At 48.0% G+C, this 14254-nt stretch overlaps 2 protein-coding genes across 2 annotated transcripts in view; both read right to left on the bottom strand.

Moving 5' to 3' along the window:
• The window catches only part of DCDC2C (doublecortin domain containing 2C), a gene marked incomplete at both ends in the record, with an annotated part of 118232 nt that extends 105740 nt beyond the window's left edge, over positions 1 to 12492 (bottom strand). The window contains 2 exons of the mRNA XM_081068860.1: positions 4832 to 4883; positions 12206 to 12492. Of these exons, the coding sequence (XP_080924986.1) occupies positions 4832 to 4883; positions 12206 to 12492 (339 nt within the window). The remainder of the gene's footprint in view (positions 1 to 4831; positions 4884 to 12205) is intronic.
• A 947-nt stretch (positions 12493 to 13439) lies between these two features.
• Positions 13440 to 14254, bottom strand: part of ALLC (allantoicase) — a 29112-nt gene continuing 28297 nt past the window's right edge. The window contains exon 12 of the mRNA XM_081068464.1: positions 13440 to 13801. Coding sequence (XP_080924590.1) covers positions 13595 to 13801 — 207 coding nt within the window. The 3' untranslated portion in view covers positions 13440 to 13594. The remainder of the gene's footprint in view (positions 13802 to 14254) is intronic.

A 14254-nucleotide genomic window follows, 5' to 3' on the forward strand; every position in this document is an offset into this window, starting at 1 on the left:
ACATCTTTCAGCTACTCCATTTGTAAAAATAAAACAGGAGCAGCCGAGGCTAACCACTGCTCCTGGCTTGCTATTAGTCATCTATTCGCTGAATAGTCTCTAATGATGGTCAGTATGAAGAAAATCACTGAGAAGGAAGAATGAGTAAGGCTGCGGGGTAAGGAGCTGAGGAAAACAAGAGTAGACAAGGTGGCATGGGCAGGCTGCACTTTGCCAATGTTACCGGGTCTATCTGCCCATGTGGCTGAACTGTGGTCAACAGGGAACAGTGAGGGTGTGGGGGGAGACTCACTGAGACAGCTCCTGTGACGAGCCTAGGGAAAGGAAGTGAGGTTGACGCATGAAGCAGGTGCAGAGGTCGGGAGAAGGGAAGCCATCAGGCCACAGGCATGGCGGGACCTGGGTGCGCCGAGCCAGTCACTCCAAAAGCATCTCCATCTGCAGTCTGACACCAAAACTTAAATGTCCACCACTGGTTGCTCTTTGGGCCAAGACGTCATCTCCAAAATGTCTCTGACAGAAACGCAAATACCTCACATGGCAGAAAAATGAAGTTAGCCTTCTCCTGTGAACACCAATCGTCCATAGACGGAGCCCCGGGCGGGAGGGGCATACAGGGAACATGGAGGAAAAGGATATTCTAAAGAGAAGGGGAGGAAAGTGAGGGTGGGGAGAAGAGACCCCCCTCAATTGAAGCATAACTCCTACACAACAGAAAGAACAAAGTTTACAGCAGAATCAGTGAAACAAAAAACAGAACAAGAAATAGAGAAAACCAATAAAAACAGAAGTTGGTTCTTTGAGAAGATCAATAAAATTGACTGATGAGGAAAACTAGAAAACACAAATGAGCAGCATCAGGAGCGAGAGCGGTCACAGCCCTTCAGATTCCACAGATTTACTAGGACAAGAGAATGTTATAAACAACTTCATGCCAACAAATTCAACACCTTCAATGAAACGGGCAAATAAAAAGATACAAACTACTCAAAGTTCACTCGAGAAGAAACAGACAACATGAAGAGCCCTAGATATATGAAAGTGGTGGGTTTGTACTTAAAACCCTTCTCACAAAGACAACTCCAGGCCTACGGGGCTTCCCGAGGAAATTCTACCAAACTTTTAGGGGAGAAATGAGAGCAAAACCAGAGAAAGATAGCACAAGGGAAAAGGGAAAAAAAACACACATCTCTCCATGTATATAGATACAAAATCTCCAAACAAAATTTTAGCAGATAAAATACAACCATAAATAAAAATAATAGTACTTTGTGGCCAAGAGGGATTTATCCCAAGAATGCAAGGTTGGCTTAACATTAAAAATCAATCCGTGTAAATCATAATATTAACAAAGTAAAACTGAAAAACCACATGATCGTCTCAAACACAGAAAAAGTCCTGCCTGGTCCCTCTGAGTCTCAGTCTGCCATCCGTGCAGAGCTTCTCGCCTCAGCCCAAGCCTGGCGCAGCTGCATGGGCAGGACGCATGTTGTCATTATGTCACTGCCCTCAGCCTCTTCCTCCTCCCGCTTGTGCAGGGCTGGGCTGAAGGGCAGTGCCTACCATGATCTGACCTCCCTGCAGGTGTCCACATATGGCTCCGTGGGCGCTTCTGAGAACCTCCACAGGGACCCCTACACCGCACTGCCTGTAATGGAGATGACGAACCCGCAGCGGACTCCTGCCCCACCCACATTCCGTGGTGGACATGCAGCTGGCACACCGCTGCCCCCCTCTGTCCTCACAGGTAGCTCACGGGCCTCATCCTTCAGGTGCTTTCGGGGGCAGAGAAATGGATCCGACCTCTGCACTCACCTGCAAAGCCAAACCCCTCCCACACAGGCCAGATCCTCCCAAGCACGCTTTAATGCTCCTTCAGCAAGAGGCAGCCCCTTCTGTCTCCTGTAGCCACCCCTGTTTTCTGAGAGGTTCTCTGGAACCCCATACTCGATTTGAAGGGATGTGAATAACCCATAAGGAGGAGGGGCAGTGCCAGAGCATTCTCTGCTCTTAAAACTTCCCTTTGTTCCATAAACTTACTCATTTATAGTCCTTATGTAAGGTTTCAAAGCTAACGGTGGGTGGACCTGTCTGGTATCTTAAGTACATCCTACATTTTATGTCTGACACTTTAAAAGTGTGTGGGACGTGTCAGCCAAAATTCCAAGGTATTAGGTGCCATCAGTTAGCAGCTCGGTGGTGGCCCCAACTCATTCAGTATTGGCTGCTCCACAGACACACATCTACGCAAATGCTATGCTCCCACCAGGAGAAGAATTTACACATCAAACAGCAATAATCACAGCCCATTTTCAGGATGAGACCTCTTCCACCAAACAAGAGGGGTCGTCAACATCAACATCCCGGCCACATACACTACTCAACCCCAAAACACCAGGGGAAGTATGGCACCCTCATACAGCACTGGAAGCAATGGACGTTTTCATAAACGTTTTGGAAATGAGTATTAAAGAGGTTAAGATGTGCCCGTGATGGCGCTTCTCTATACACAGGACTGTGAACAGATGTATCTCTGGAGGGTCCATTATACACGGTTCACAACAACAAAAAGGCAGAGCGACATAAAGGACTGCTGATAAGGAATGGGTTATGATCCGATCACATGATGGAACATTTTGCAGCCATTAAAAATCATGTTGCAGGGCAGACAGGGGGCTCAGTGGGTTAGAGCGTGAGCTCTGGGCAACAGGGGTTCAATTCCCACATGGGCCGGAATGCTGAGCCCTCCACTACAGTGAAGTCAATGAGCTGCCGCTGAGCTCCTGGGTGGCCAGATGGCTCAGTTGGTTGGAGCGTGGGCTCTCAACCACAAGGTTGCTGGTTCAATTCCCACAGGGGATGGTGGGCCGCGCCCCCTGCAACTAAGACTTAAAAGACAACAACTTGACTTGGAAAAAGTTCCGGAAGTACACACTGTTCCCCAATAAAGTCCTGTTCCCCTTCCCCGATAAAATCTTTTTTTAAAAAAATCATGCTGCAGAAAATCACTGACTATATTAAACTGTCATGATACATAGCTGCTGAAAAGCAGATAAGAAAATACTATGTGTTGATGGATTACATTTCTGCAAATACACACATATAGGTACATGGGTATGTGTGTATATGTGTGTTTCTGTGTATTTCCTACTTGTGCAGAGAGCAAGTACTGGAAACAGACGTGGCAAAATGCAGAGTGATCTCTGGGGGAGGATGGTGGGAGGTGTTTATTTTCTTCACTGAGCTTTCCTGCAAAGCATTTCTGACATTTTTCTCAACAAGAACTACTTTTATAATTAGATTTTTAAAGGAAAGAAGTGTAAATTCCAAAAGAAAAGTTACAAAACTCTTTCAGGCTGCCGTAGTCTGATCAGAGTGAGCGCATGGGCGCTCTAGTGCCCACTGTAAAAGGATACGTCTCGTGCGCGTGCTGAAGGTCTGGGGTGCTGGTTCATAGCAGGCTGGTCACCTACTCATGTGGTGAGATACCCGGGAGCTCCCTTCCTGTGCTAAAACGCTATTACCTGTGATCCCTTCTTATTTGTTAAATCACTGAATTGTACAAAGGGTAAACAGACTGACACTTGAATAACTGCTCTCCAGGGCCCCCTTTCAGAATTGTGGAACCCCCCACTCTCAGCGCCGCCCCCCTCTGCCTCCCCTCCCCCGCCAGGGAAAGCAGGTATCCAGGTATCAGGAATAACCGCACACCATTTCCGCTTTCTTTAGGGTAGCCCTGAAATTCAGGGGCTGCCAGAATCGCTTTCTGGTTGCAAACTTTCAGTCTTGCCCCCGGCAAGTTCCAAAATAAGTGAGTGAGTAATAAACTGTACTTGATCTATCCCACATGCTGCCTGGGACAAGCAGCTAAATGCGTCTGCCGGCCACGCGCCATGTGGCATCAGTGCTGGAGCTACTAGGATGTCCTTTACGGGGACACTGGGTGTTGCTTCAAAGACACGGAGAAGTCCCGCCGCTTTGAGATGTGGGGGAAGAGCAGCAGCGTTACCTAGTGCTGGTACCTTCTGTGTGTCTCATCACTTAATCCCCACAGCAGTTTTTGAAGGTCGAGAGCCTCGTCTCCATTTCACGGAGGAGAAAACTTAGCAACAGCAAAACTACGGCTTAGGAAGTAGGTCCTCTAACAACATCTCACCTTTGAAATACTCCTCAAAATACAAGTCCGTTTTTTTTTTTTAAGTAAAAAGCATGTTATATTCTAAATATCAACAGGCTAATTGACTTAAAACGGCAATTTATGTTGCTCATTAAAAAAAAAAAAAGGTGGGTCTCTTTTAACTTGTATCTTAAAGGTTTTTGTTTAGGGGGGTTGTTATTGCTGTTTGCTAAGAATCAAGTGATGTAAATAGAGGAATGAAACGTTCCATCTGGCAGACCTTTCAAACGTCTATCCAGTACAAAGACGTTCAGAATACAGGGCAAATTTTAAATTACCATGATAATTAGCTTCAACTTCGTGTAACTTAAAATAACTTTTCCTGACACCCATCTTTTCAAATCCCCCAAAACGAAAGAAAAGCGAAACATTTTAATGAATAATTGCACAGTGCGTCTCAAAGGTGACTGTCTCCCTAACTCTGGTCCTGGAACATTCTCACTGACGCCCATCATCTTAGTTACTTGGTGCTCTGACAAGCGTGACAAGCTGCAACGGCGAGTTCCAGCACCAAGAGCAACATGCCTCTGTAGGCATTCCCGAAGAAGTGCTGTTTTTGTAAAACTTCAATTATTGAAAACTGACATTTACATTTTTACCAAATCATCCAATTTATCCCGTCCTTATCCTTAGTTGTGAACAGTGAACACTTACTTCCTTCAACTTTCTCATCTTTGCAGGTTTTCTGGGAACTATATGAATATAACTGCAAAAAAAAAGAGAGAGAAAGAAAAACCTAGTTAGAAGGTAAATATGTAGATAAAAATTTTGATCCTCAGGGGCGACCGGTTAGTTGGTTAGAGCGCAGTGCTCTTAACAACAAGGTTGCCAGTTCGATCCCCCATAGGCCTCTGTGAGCTGCGCCCTCCACAGCTAGACAGAAACAACTACTTGACTTGGAGCTGATGGGTCCTGGAAAAACACACTTAAAATCAATAAAAGTTAAAAAAAAAAAGAAAGAAAGAAACACAAACTGATCCTTTTTAGGATCAGCATTACAATATACAACTCTGCAGCAAGTTAGAGCTAAAATCAAGAGCACCATAAATGCTCAGATCTAGGTCGATGAGTAACAGCAATGTGGCTGTAGGGTGGTTTCCACACTGGCACCGCAGACATCATCCAGAGAAGACGTCTCTTAGATGGCAGTGCTTTCCCTCAGATGTCATTATTAATCAATCAGCGTCCACGGAGCTCATCTAATTCCCCTTTTCACCAGGTCACTCACGTCCAGAACCGTGAGCTCACCTCGGGTCCCACACCAACACCAAAGCACAGCAGTGTCCCAGACTCCTGGCCCAGCTCCCTGTCACCTCCACCTTCCCTTCCTGCCGCACAGAATTTTATCACTGCTTCTATTCTGCCAAACCTGAACAGTAGAAAGAGCCACAGGAATAAAATGTGTATGAGTCCCCCAATACAATTTTTTACCCTTGGGGATTTTTGGAGAGCCTTCCATACGTCTCAAAAAATAGAACAGAAATTTTTAAATGATAATAATACCTTAAAGTTTATATCTGTTAAGACAACTTCCTGATTTAAAATATATATGTATTTGAGATTGCTGTCGGTTTTGATGGTTTCAGCAATATTGAGGATTGGCTAAGAATTGGTAGATAGAAGGAAAAACAAATTTTTAAAAGTATTCAATATAGAGGCAGAGGCACAAGCTCGGAAACCTAAAGAGCCAGGCAAGCCAACGACCCGCTGGCAGCAAAGCGTTAGGGAGTGGTGGGGACTGCGGCTATTGGGCGGGGCTTCCCATCCAAGACAGCAGTGTTTCCCAGCTGGGGGCACAGTTTCCATGGGGAAATGCAGTCCTTTTGAACAATCAAATCCTCTATTTTTTTTCCAAAAGAAACCAAAATTTCATATTATTACATAAACTCCTATTATAAAATGTTGCAGCCAATTTAAACTTTTGAAAACTGTGAGAAACAAAACATGGCTGCAAATCTTCAATTTCCCACCTCGGCCGAGGCCCTGAGATGAACTCTTCTTCTAGTCATCTAGTTTTAAATCCCCAAATTCCGTATTTGATTATGAACATTAATCTCCCAAATGAGGCCTCTTATCGTTAAATGGAGACAAAGAGTGAAAATAAATACAGAAAACTCGAGGCATAAAAAGATCTTACAAAAACAGAAAGTGCCACTTATTGTTTCAAGGTTGCATTCCAAAATCTTATAAATAGAAAAGAAAGATGGAAGGAGGAATTCCTCAGAGATCTAGGGAACTGGAGTCTTTAAACCAGGTGTGGAGGGGTTTCTCAGTTGAGCTGAGGTTTCTTAGGGGTGGAGGCAGCGGATATTTGAAACACAGACAGGATCTTAATCTTCACCTTCTGTCCTCACTGCTTCTGGGGGGAAAGGAGAAGAAGAAGGCCACCATTTGAAGCAAGCCAGGCATCAGAACGTACTGCATTCATTTAATTCTCCCAGCGCCACATGGGAGTAGGTGTTCATTAATCCCATTTTCATGATGAGGAAACTGAGTCTCAGCGAGGTTGTTTAATTTGCTAAATGCAACTCAGGTAGGAAAAGCCAGGATTCAGTTCCACCCAGGTCTTCCAGCCCTGAGCCCACATTCCTCTTTCTCCAGCCCAGCTGCCTCTCCACACATGTTCCTCCTTTTCCTGTGATCCCCTATCCTCAGGGTTCAAACGGGGAATAAGGAGATTAGAAGCAAAAGTTGAGATGTAGACAAACTATGATAGTTTGATTTAAACGGCACTTTCACTTTCATCTCAACAACTCACAAGGTGAAAAACAAAAACCCTACTATAATTCAAATTCTTTGGGGTCCCCCCCCCCACACACACACACACACGCACGCACGCACACAGTGCCCTGATTGAACATTTTGCAATGAACATGCTTTTCTCCACTAAAGAAATCATTAATGCTAGGCTTTAGAAGACTTTTTTTTCGAAAAGAAATTATTAGCCTATAATATTTTGTTGTAGAGAGAAAAAATTATGCTCTTCATTTCCAATTAATTTATTCCAGGAAATATCTGAATAATGATTGGCTGTTGGCTAGATCTCATGGTGTTTGTCTTTTCAATGTTCCATTTCTCAGTGACTGTTAGGAGAAGAGCCACAGGATGGTTAATATACCATCAGGTTTCACTTCATTTGCTGGTACCACAATTAGATTATTTGCTGATGGAAATTAATTTTAACTGCTCAATGGCTCAGTAATTGCAGAATATACATTCCAATAAATGCTAGCTTGCAGATACCAGCGGAAATCGAACCAAAACATTTTGCAGAGCTTTATTCACCAAAGTCTGGATTCTAATTTCATACTTCACTGGTCTAAAAAGTAGTGAGAAAATGAAATCCAAATGTCTCTCCCTGGTGAACTTCCCGTGTGAATATCACCATCTCATTCACGGCAGTGAAGGTGCTTGGGAGATGAGAAGTAGTCCCACTGTGGGCCACATCAGGGTCCCGGCCCCTCCCTGCCCAGGGGACGCGTCCCATTTCCTTCCTTATGGAAAGTAACATTAGGACATCTGAGAAGGGACACACCTCAAAGTCTTTCTCCATATTTCTATCACAGATCCAAACATTTTAACTAAATCTCCCTACAAAAGGAGAGGTCTGCCCGGGTCAGTAAGACAATGCCGCCAACACTCGGGAGTGCAGGTAGAGAAGCCCCTACTGTGTGTTCCAGGCATGACAAGTTTCCTTCTCATCTGCTCACATATAAAATATATGCTGACTTTGAAAGAAAATGTTTGAAAAAATAATAATTTTCATCACACATCCACGGAAAAGAACTCTGAAGTCAATTTTTGTAGAAACATATTCTTTTGTTGTAGTAAAGCAGCACTGAAGACTGGATTCTGGTCAGAAACATTGGTTTGTCATGGTTGTGGAGGCCGGAGGTCCAGGATCAAGGTGCTGACAGATTCAGAGTTGCTAAGGGCCCTGAGCCTGACGCATAGCCAGCGTCTCCTTGCCGTGTCCTCACGTAGTGGAAAGGCCAGCGAGCTCTCCGGGGTCGCTTCTGTAAGGGCACTGGTCCTACCCAGGAGGAAACCAACCTCAAGTCCTGATCAGCAACCCAAGGCCCCACCACCTAACACCATTGCACAGGGGTTAGGTTTCAACACACGGATTTTGGAGACACAGACACTCAGTTACAGCATGCAGTAGTTAACCCTGAAAAAAATCATCACAGAACCAAATAGCTACAAAGGAAAATATTCTTGTCAATGACTTCTCATCCATAACAGGATTATCACAGTAATGAATTTAAACCTGAAAAGTCACAGCACGAATCCAAACTCTACCTCTTAGCAACTGTGATGTCTGTGAGGTGGAAATTTTCTTCACAAACAGCAGGATAGTAAATTTCCATCTTTGCAAAAAAGCATCAAACATGTGGATCACAAGCAAGCTTGCTCACAAAATCGCACTACCTGGGTGGTTCCAAAAAAACTCAAGCTACTATTTTAATTCGGAGTAGCTTTGAATAGGGAGCATTCCTGGCATTTGGAAGACGAAAATGGAAATTCTCGGTGAAGAATCTCACCTTGATCCCAGCGCTCAAAGCACTTCCTCAAATAGAGTCCCATATGGAAAAGGAGTGATTCACAATCAAAAAATAAGGAAACCAGCAAGAATATAAAGGGCCTGAGAGAAAAACCAGCCAAAGTAACAGAAAGCAGAGACAAGCTTCAAACACTGGCATTATAGATACAGACTTTAGAAGGGCCATAATTCCATAAAAGGCAAACTTGGAAATACATGCAAAACCAAGAAACTTGAAAAAAATGGCAGATTTGAAAAAGAGCCAGGCAGATTTTTTTTTTTTTTTTAGAAATGAATAACTAAATACTTCAAGTTAAAACTCAATGACTCGGTTTGACAACACACTATGCACATGTGTTGGCATGACAGAAAAAGTAGCTATTAGATCTGTGTGAAGGAAGTACCTCGAATACAGCATAAGGGTAAAAGAGAGCAAGAAATACGTGGGAAAGAGGAGGACTCTTGGAGTAAGAGTCAATGAACTAGGCCAACCCACTCAGATCCAGAAAGAGGACATAAAATACAGCAGAGGCATCACCTGAAGACAGAATGGCTGAGAATGTCCCAAAACCAAGGGCAGTCACCACACCAGGGTCTCAAAGGAATCCAATAAGTCTGCCCTTGGACACAGAATGTAAATCACAGTGCACTGACGTCAAAGAGAATGGATCTTAAATGGCCAAAAAAGATCAAATGTTACTTTGATTTCAAAGAAGGGAATGATGACCGCAGCTTTCTCCTCAGCAATCTCTGAGTTGGGACATAAGACTCCCCAGAGTCTTACAGCAAACAAAAATAAGTGTGAAGAAAAAGGGAGCGAGAGCTTCTACTCCTGAGCTAGCCTTCCACAAAAATAAAATGGACACAATAAAAAAACCTCTGTGTGAAACATAAGACAACCAGCAAGATAGGAGGAACTACCATGCTAGCACTCAGGAAAGACAGGAAGTCCAAAGCTATGAGCCCGCTATCTGGGGCCACGTGGGCCCAGGGGTTAGTGCCGGTCGGGCACAGGTAGCTGAGAGGCTGACCATGATTTGACAGCCTTTTGTGGCCAGCGGCCCGGAGCACTTGTTCCGGGCCCACCAACAATGGCGTCCCTGTGAACTACCCCTCCTGTGCGTGGGCACATGAGCTGCACGTCAGGAGGAGGGAGCGTTCAGGCAGCCAGCCCTCCACGCGGCCCACATTCTCTCACTAAAGCTCTGTGCAGGCGATCGCAACCACTGATGGCACAGCATACAAAATCCACTTGGGCAAAAGACAGTAGCATTCTAGGCCTCGAATTATTTCCACAGATAAGCTTTCAATGTGATGTCCAGCACACAGTCAAAGGTAACTGGGCGGATGGAGAGAGAAGACAGCATGAGAGAGAGTCAGCAGTAACAGGAGACGTGCGGCGTCAGCCGGGGTCACTGCACTGGGACAACCAGCTGCTGAGTCCCCTCTGAACAGGCTTGCCTGGCAGGGATGAAGCTTCCTGCGTGGCCAGGGGAGTGAGGCCTCCCCGCAGGCCTTCAGATGTCTGCAGCCAGCATCTTCCCAAGAGTCTCTGAGCCAGAACTCTTGGCTAAGCTGCTCCAGAAGTCCTAATCACAGAAAGTCAGAGATAACAAATGTTGTTTTAAGCCAATGAGCTCGTGCTAATTGGTTATGAAGCAACAATGCACCCTCCTAGCGAGTCTAACGCGTGTGCACCAGGAGACACGTAAACAGATGTGTGCAGCTGTGCTGCTCATCTGAGCATGAAATGAAAAACGACCCAAATTATCCATCGACAGTTTGGATAGATACACTGGCATATTAACCAAAGAAATAATACCTAACAGTGAAAATGGAGGACCTACAGCTGCATATAGTAACACGGAGGGGTCTCACAAGCATCAGCCTGATCACAATACACTTGCTTTTATATGAAGTACACAAACACAAAACACTGAAAAATCGGTCCTTTGGGGATAGATGATTAGGAAAAGATGGGTATCAGAAAAACCAAAACAGTGTTCACCTACAGGCAAAGGATGGGGCGGGAGTGCAGGTTTTTAAAACACTGATGATGCTCGTTTTCTTCACGTGGGTTCTGGTTCACACAGAAGTTTGCTCTGTTACTATTCTTTAAACTACACGTAGAATTCTATTCACTCTTCTGTATATTCACTATACATCCCAATACAATAGATTTAGCAACAATGTAAAGCACAGTAGTAGTATCTTTTAAAGCAGACACAAGAAAGGGGTGAGGCTGAAGTGGGTCAGAACGTCATGGAGGATGAAGCAGCCCTTTCCCCGCTTCCGTTTTGTAAAGGAAGCCCTTTCTGAGGTCCTTCTGTCACACGAGGAGTTTCCAGTTCCTCTTTGGGGGTTACTTCTGTTCGCCTCTTCTCCCCCAAAGCACACACCCCAAAGCCCCCAAAGTGCCCCCGAGGCTTCCCTACTGGAGACGTGCACGGTGGCTATTTACTGGAAAACTGAAGGCCTAAAGTTTAGGCTGCAAAGAAATGTGTGTAATGACAGTTACCGAGGAAGTTTAGAGAAATTACAGGGGAACGGAGGTACCCTGGCAAGAAAATTAAGCGCATAAACAGCACAGTACTGTGCAGCCCCGTCTACAATAAGATGTCATAGGCACTGCAGTGCCAGCCCCAGGATAAACGAATGTGTCCTCTGGGAGTAGACGCTTCTCAGTGGGCACCCTCCATCCAGTCCAGCCGAGGCTGGGTACGGCCGGCCCCTTTCCATGCCAGCTTCCAGCAGTGGCCCCGGCACTTGCACACCACACACACTGTCCCCCCGGACAGCAACACGCCCGGGCTGCGGTGCTGACGTGAGCAGACACATTTCTCTGCCCAGGGGCAGCATTCGCGTCTGCGCGGTGGGCCACTGCTTCACGGGCCAGAATTCCGGAAATCACAGGCACACCGCCTGTCCCCTGTCGGTCACATCTAGCAGGAGACACAGCCGTGAAGGGATCATTGACACACCTGAGTGTTCAGAGCAGATGGCGCGGGGGCCCCAGGATGGAGGGGCGGCCGCTCTGACTCTTGCCTTCCAGGTACTTCCCTGGTTGTCCTGCCTTCCCCCCCCAGCCCCCCCACCCCACCCCCACCCACCCCCCCCCCACCCCCACCCACCCCCCCCACCCCCCCACCCCCACCCCACCCCCCCACCCCCCCCACCCCCACCCCCGGCACATCCACCTGCTTAGGTCACCTTTTCAAGGAGGCCGCCCCTGCACACTGTTTTAATCGCCGCTGCCTGCCCACGGCCCCCCCCGCGGCCCCCACACTTCTGACGCCCCCGCAATGTCACTGGTGGTGGGTGGCCCGCGCGTCCCCATCAGGCGGGCGGCCTCTGGCCGGCTTGGCAGCCCGGGTGCCGCTGGCACAGGCAGGAGCCGCCCCACGCGGGGCCTCGGCCCGAGGGCCGGGAACTCAGAAACGCGCCGCGGGCAGGACCACGCCACCCGGCCCCACGGGCGCACTCACTCGAGCTTCTTGAAGGGCTCGCGGCCTGCGGCCACGTACTTGCCGCCGGACTGCAGCGCGTCCAACCCGAGCACCTGGCTCCCACGCGTGGGCGTGTACAGGCGCCGCACACCCACCGGCACCTCCACCTGCTTCGTCAGCTGCTCCAGCAGCGCCTCGAAAGTGGCCACGCGCCGCCGCGCCAGCACGAACTTGCGGCCCACGAAGAACTGGTCCCCGTTGCGGTACACCAGGATGGTCTTGGCGGGCGTGGTGTCCACCAGCGCGTAGGGCCCGCGAGTGCCCATGGCCACGAAGGCAGCGCCCCACGGGGCACGGGCCACAGCACGCGGCACTGGAGCACCGCGAGCCAGGAGCCCAGCGGGACTGCGGCGGCCGGCCCCGCGCCCCGCGCCCGCCTGCGGTGACGCGTCCCAGCGATTGTGACCGCCACCAGGCCGCCCCCGCCCCCGGAGGAGCTGTGAGCCAGGACAGGCGAGAGGACACAGAGAGCCACAACAGGTGACAGCCCCAGAGCTCAAGGAAACGAGGGGAGGCGGGAATGGGAGGCGCCCACACGCACAAGGCCCCCTCAGCCCCTCCCACTCCACTGCACACTCCTCTGCAGAAGACGCTGGAAGGGCTTGTTTGGGGGTGGGGGGCAACCAGGACCATCTTCACAACCCAAACTGGGTGGGTGCTGGAAGGGGCTTCACTTCTCAGAGTCTGTTTCCTCATCTCAGCAACAGGGAGTACTTGACCAGCCAGCCAGCAGTCTTCTAGGGTTCCTGTTGGGAGGGGCCACGCGTCTTCCCACCAGAGGAGGAACCATTGGGAGCACGTGAGACCGTGGGTGGTTACTCCTGGAAGCAAGTGCGTGGTGTCTGGAAGGGTTACATTCAGAGTGTCTTCGTCTGGGGATGAGCAGTTCCAGGCAGGGTGTGTCCTTGGGAAGGTCATTCCCTGTGCTGGGTAAAGGCAGGACAGTCCCCTTGGGCTGGGACAAGGAATGATACCAGACATACATTTTTCTAATGGCTTCAATGGGCTTAAACAAACTTCCACAGATAATAGGCTATGTAGGTATGACCGGCTGGATCGACACACAGAAAGGACAGGATATTGATAATTATAGATATCTACTTCCTGTAGAGTTAAAAATACGTCATCCTTAAGCGGTCACCCGCCATTCACAGCCACAGCCAGTTTTCAAACTGCCACGCTACTTCATGGCAGCATTAAATACAGCTCTCAGTGGGGGAGAGTGACCACTTTATTAAATCACCAGGAATCCTATTGATCTTAAAAAGATTAATTGCCAGAAACTTCTTAAGGTTCAGGTGTTGAGAACACATCAGAGAAGAATGGAACTGAAGCAACATGTTATCCCCACACAGCTTGGTGTTGGGGTCACAGGTTGGATCTGAACCCTGCCTTAACTGAGAACCTCATAATGGGCTTGTCCCGGGGGCGCAGGAGGCAGATGGAGCTGGGGAAGCCTCTGAGACGCAGGCGGCCGACGCCGCCGTCTGGGCTAATGGTGAGCCTTGCGTGGGTGATGACATCCTGGAGCTTCAGGGTGAGGCTGTCGAATGTGTGACTTTCACTGGCAGACAGCTGAAAGAGAGGAGGGCGTAGAGGTCCTTGTAATGACCAAACAGGCTGACTGGCCCAGCACAACCCACTGGCTCGGACTTAGGGCCTTAAAATATCAAAGTTATGCCCTGATAATAATTTGGCTTACCACAGCGACCTGCCAGTGGGGAAAGAATGCCCAAATAGTACTGACATGAATTCTCAGGCCCCCGGGACGACTGTGGTTCCTAATAGTTCAGTAAGTGTGCAAACTGATAAGAAGCAGAAGCAGACGTGTTGGCGTGTCCCAGAAGCTGTCACCCATCCTTTCGTGGGAGCAGCCCTCAGCCTCAACTCTGACCCACAAATGACTTCCGTCCCACTCGATCAAAGAAGACACTGTGGCCCATCCCAGCCCCCAGCCCTCAGGTGGACACACCATTACAGCTTTAAATATGCTAGCTACCCTTTCTAAAAAGTTAATATAATGCAGAA

Source organism: Rhinolophus hipposideros, assembly GCF_964194185.1.
Source record: "Rhinolophus hipposideros genome assembly, chromosome: 12".
Taxonomy (NCBI): Eukaryota; Metazoa; Chordata; class Mammalia; order Chiroptera; family Rhinolophidae; genus Rhinolophus; species Rhinolophus hipposideros.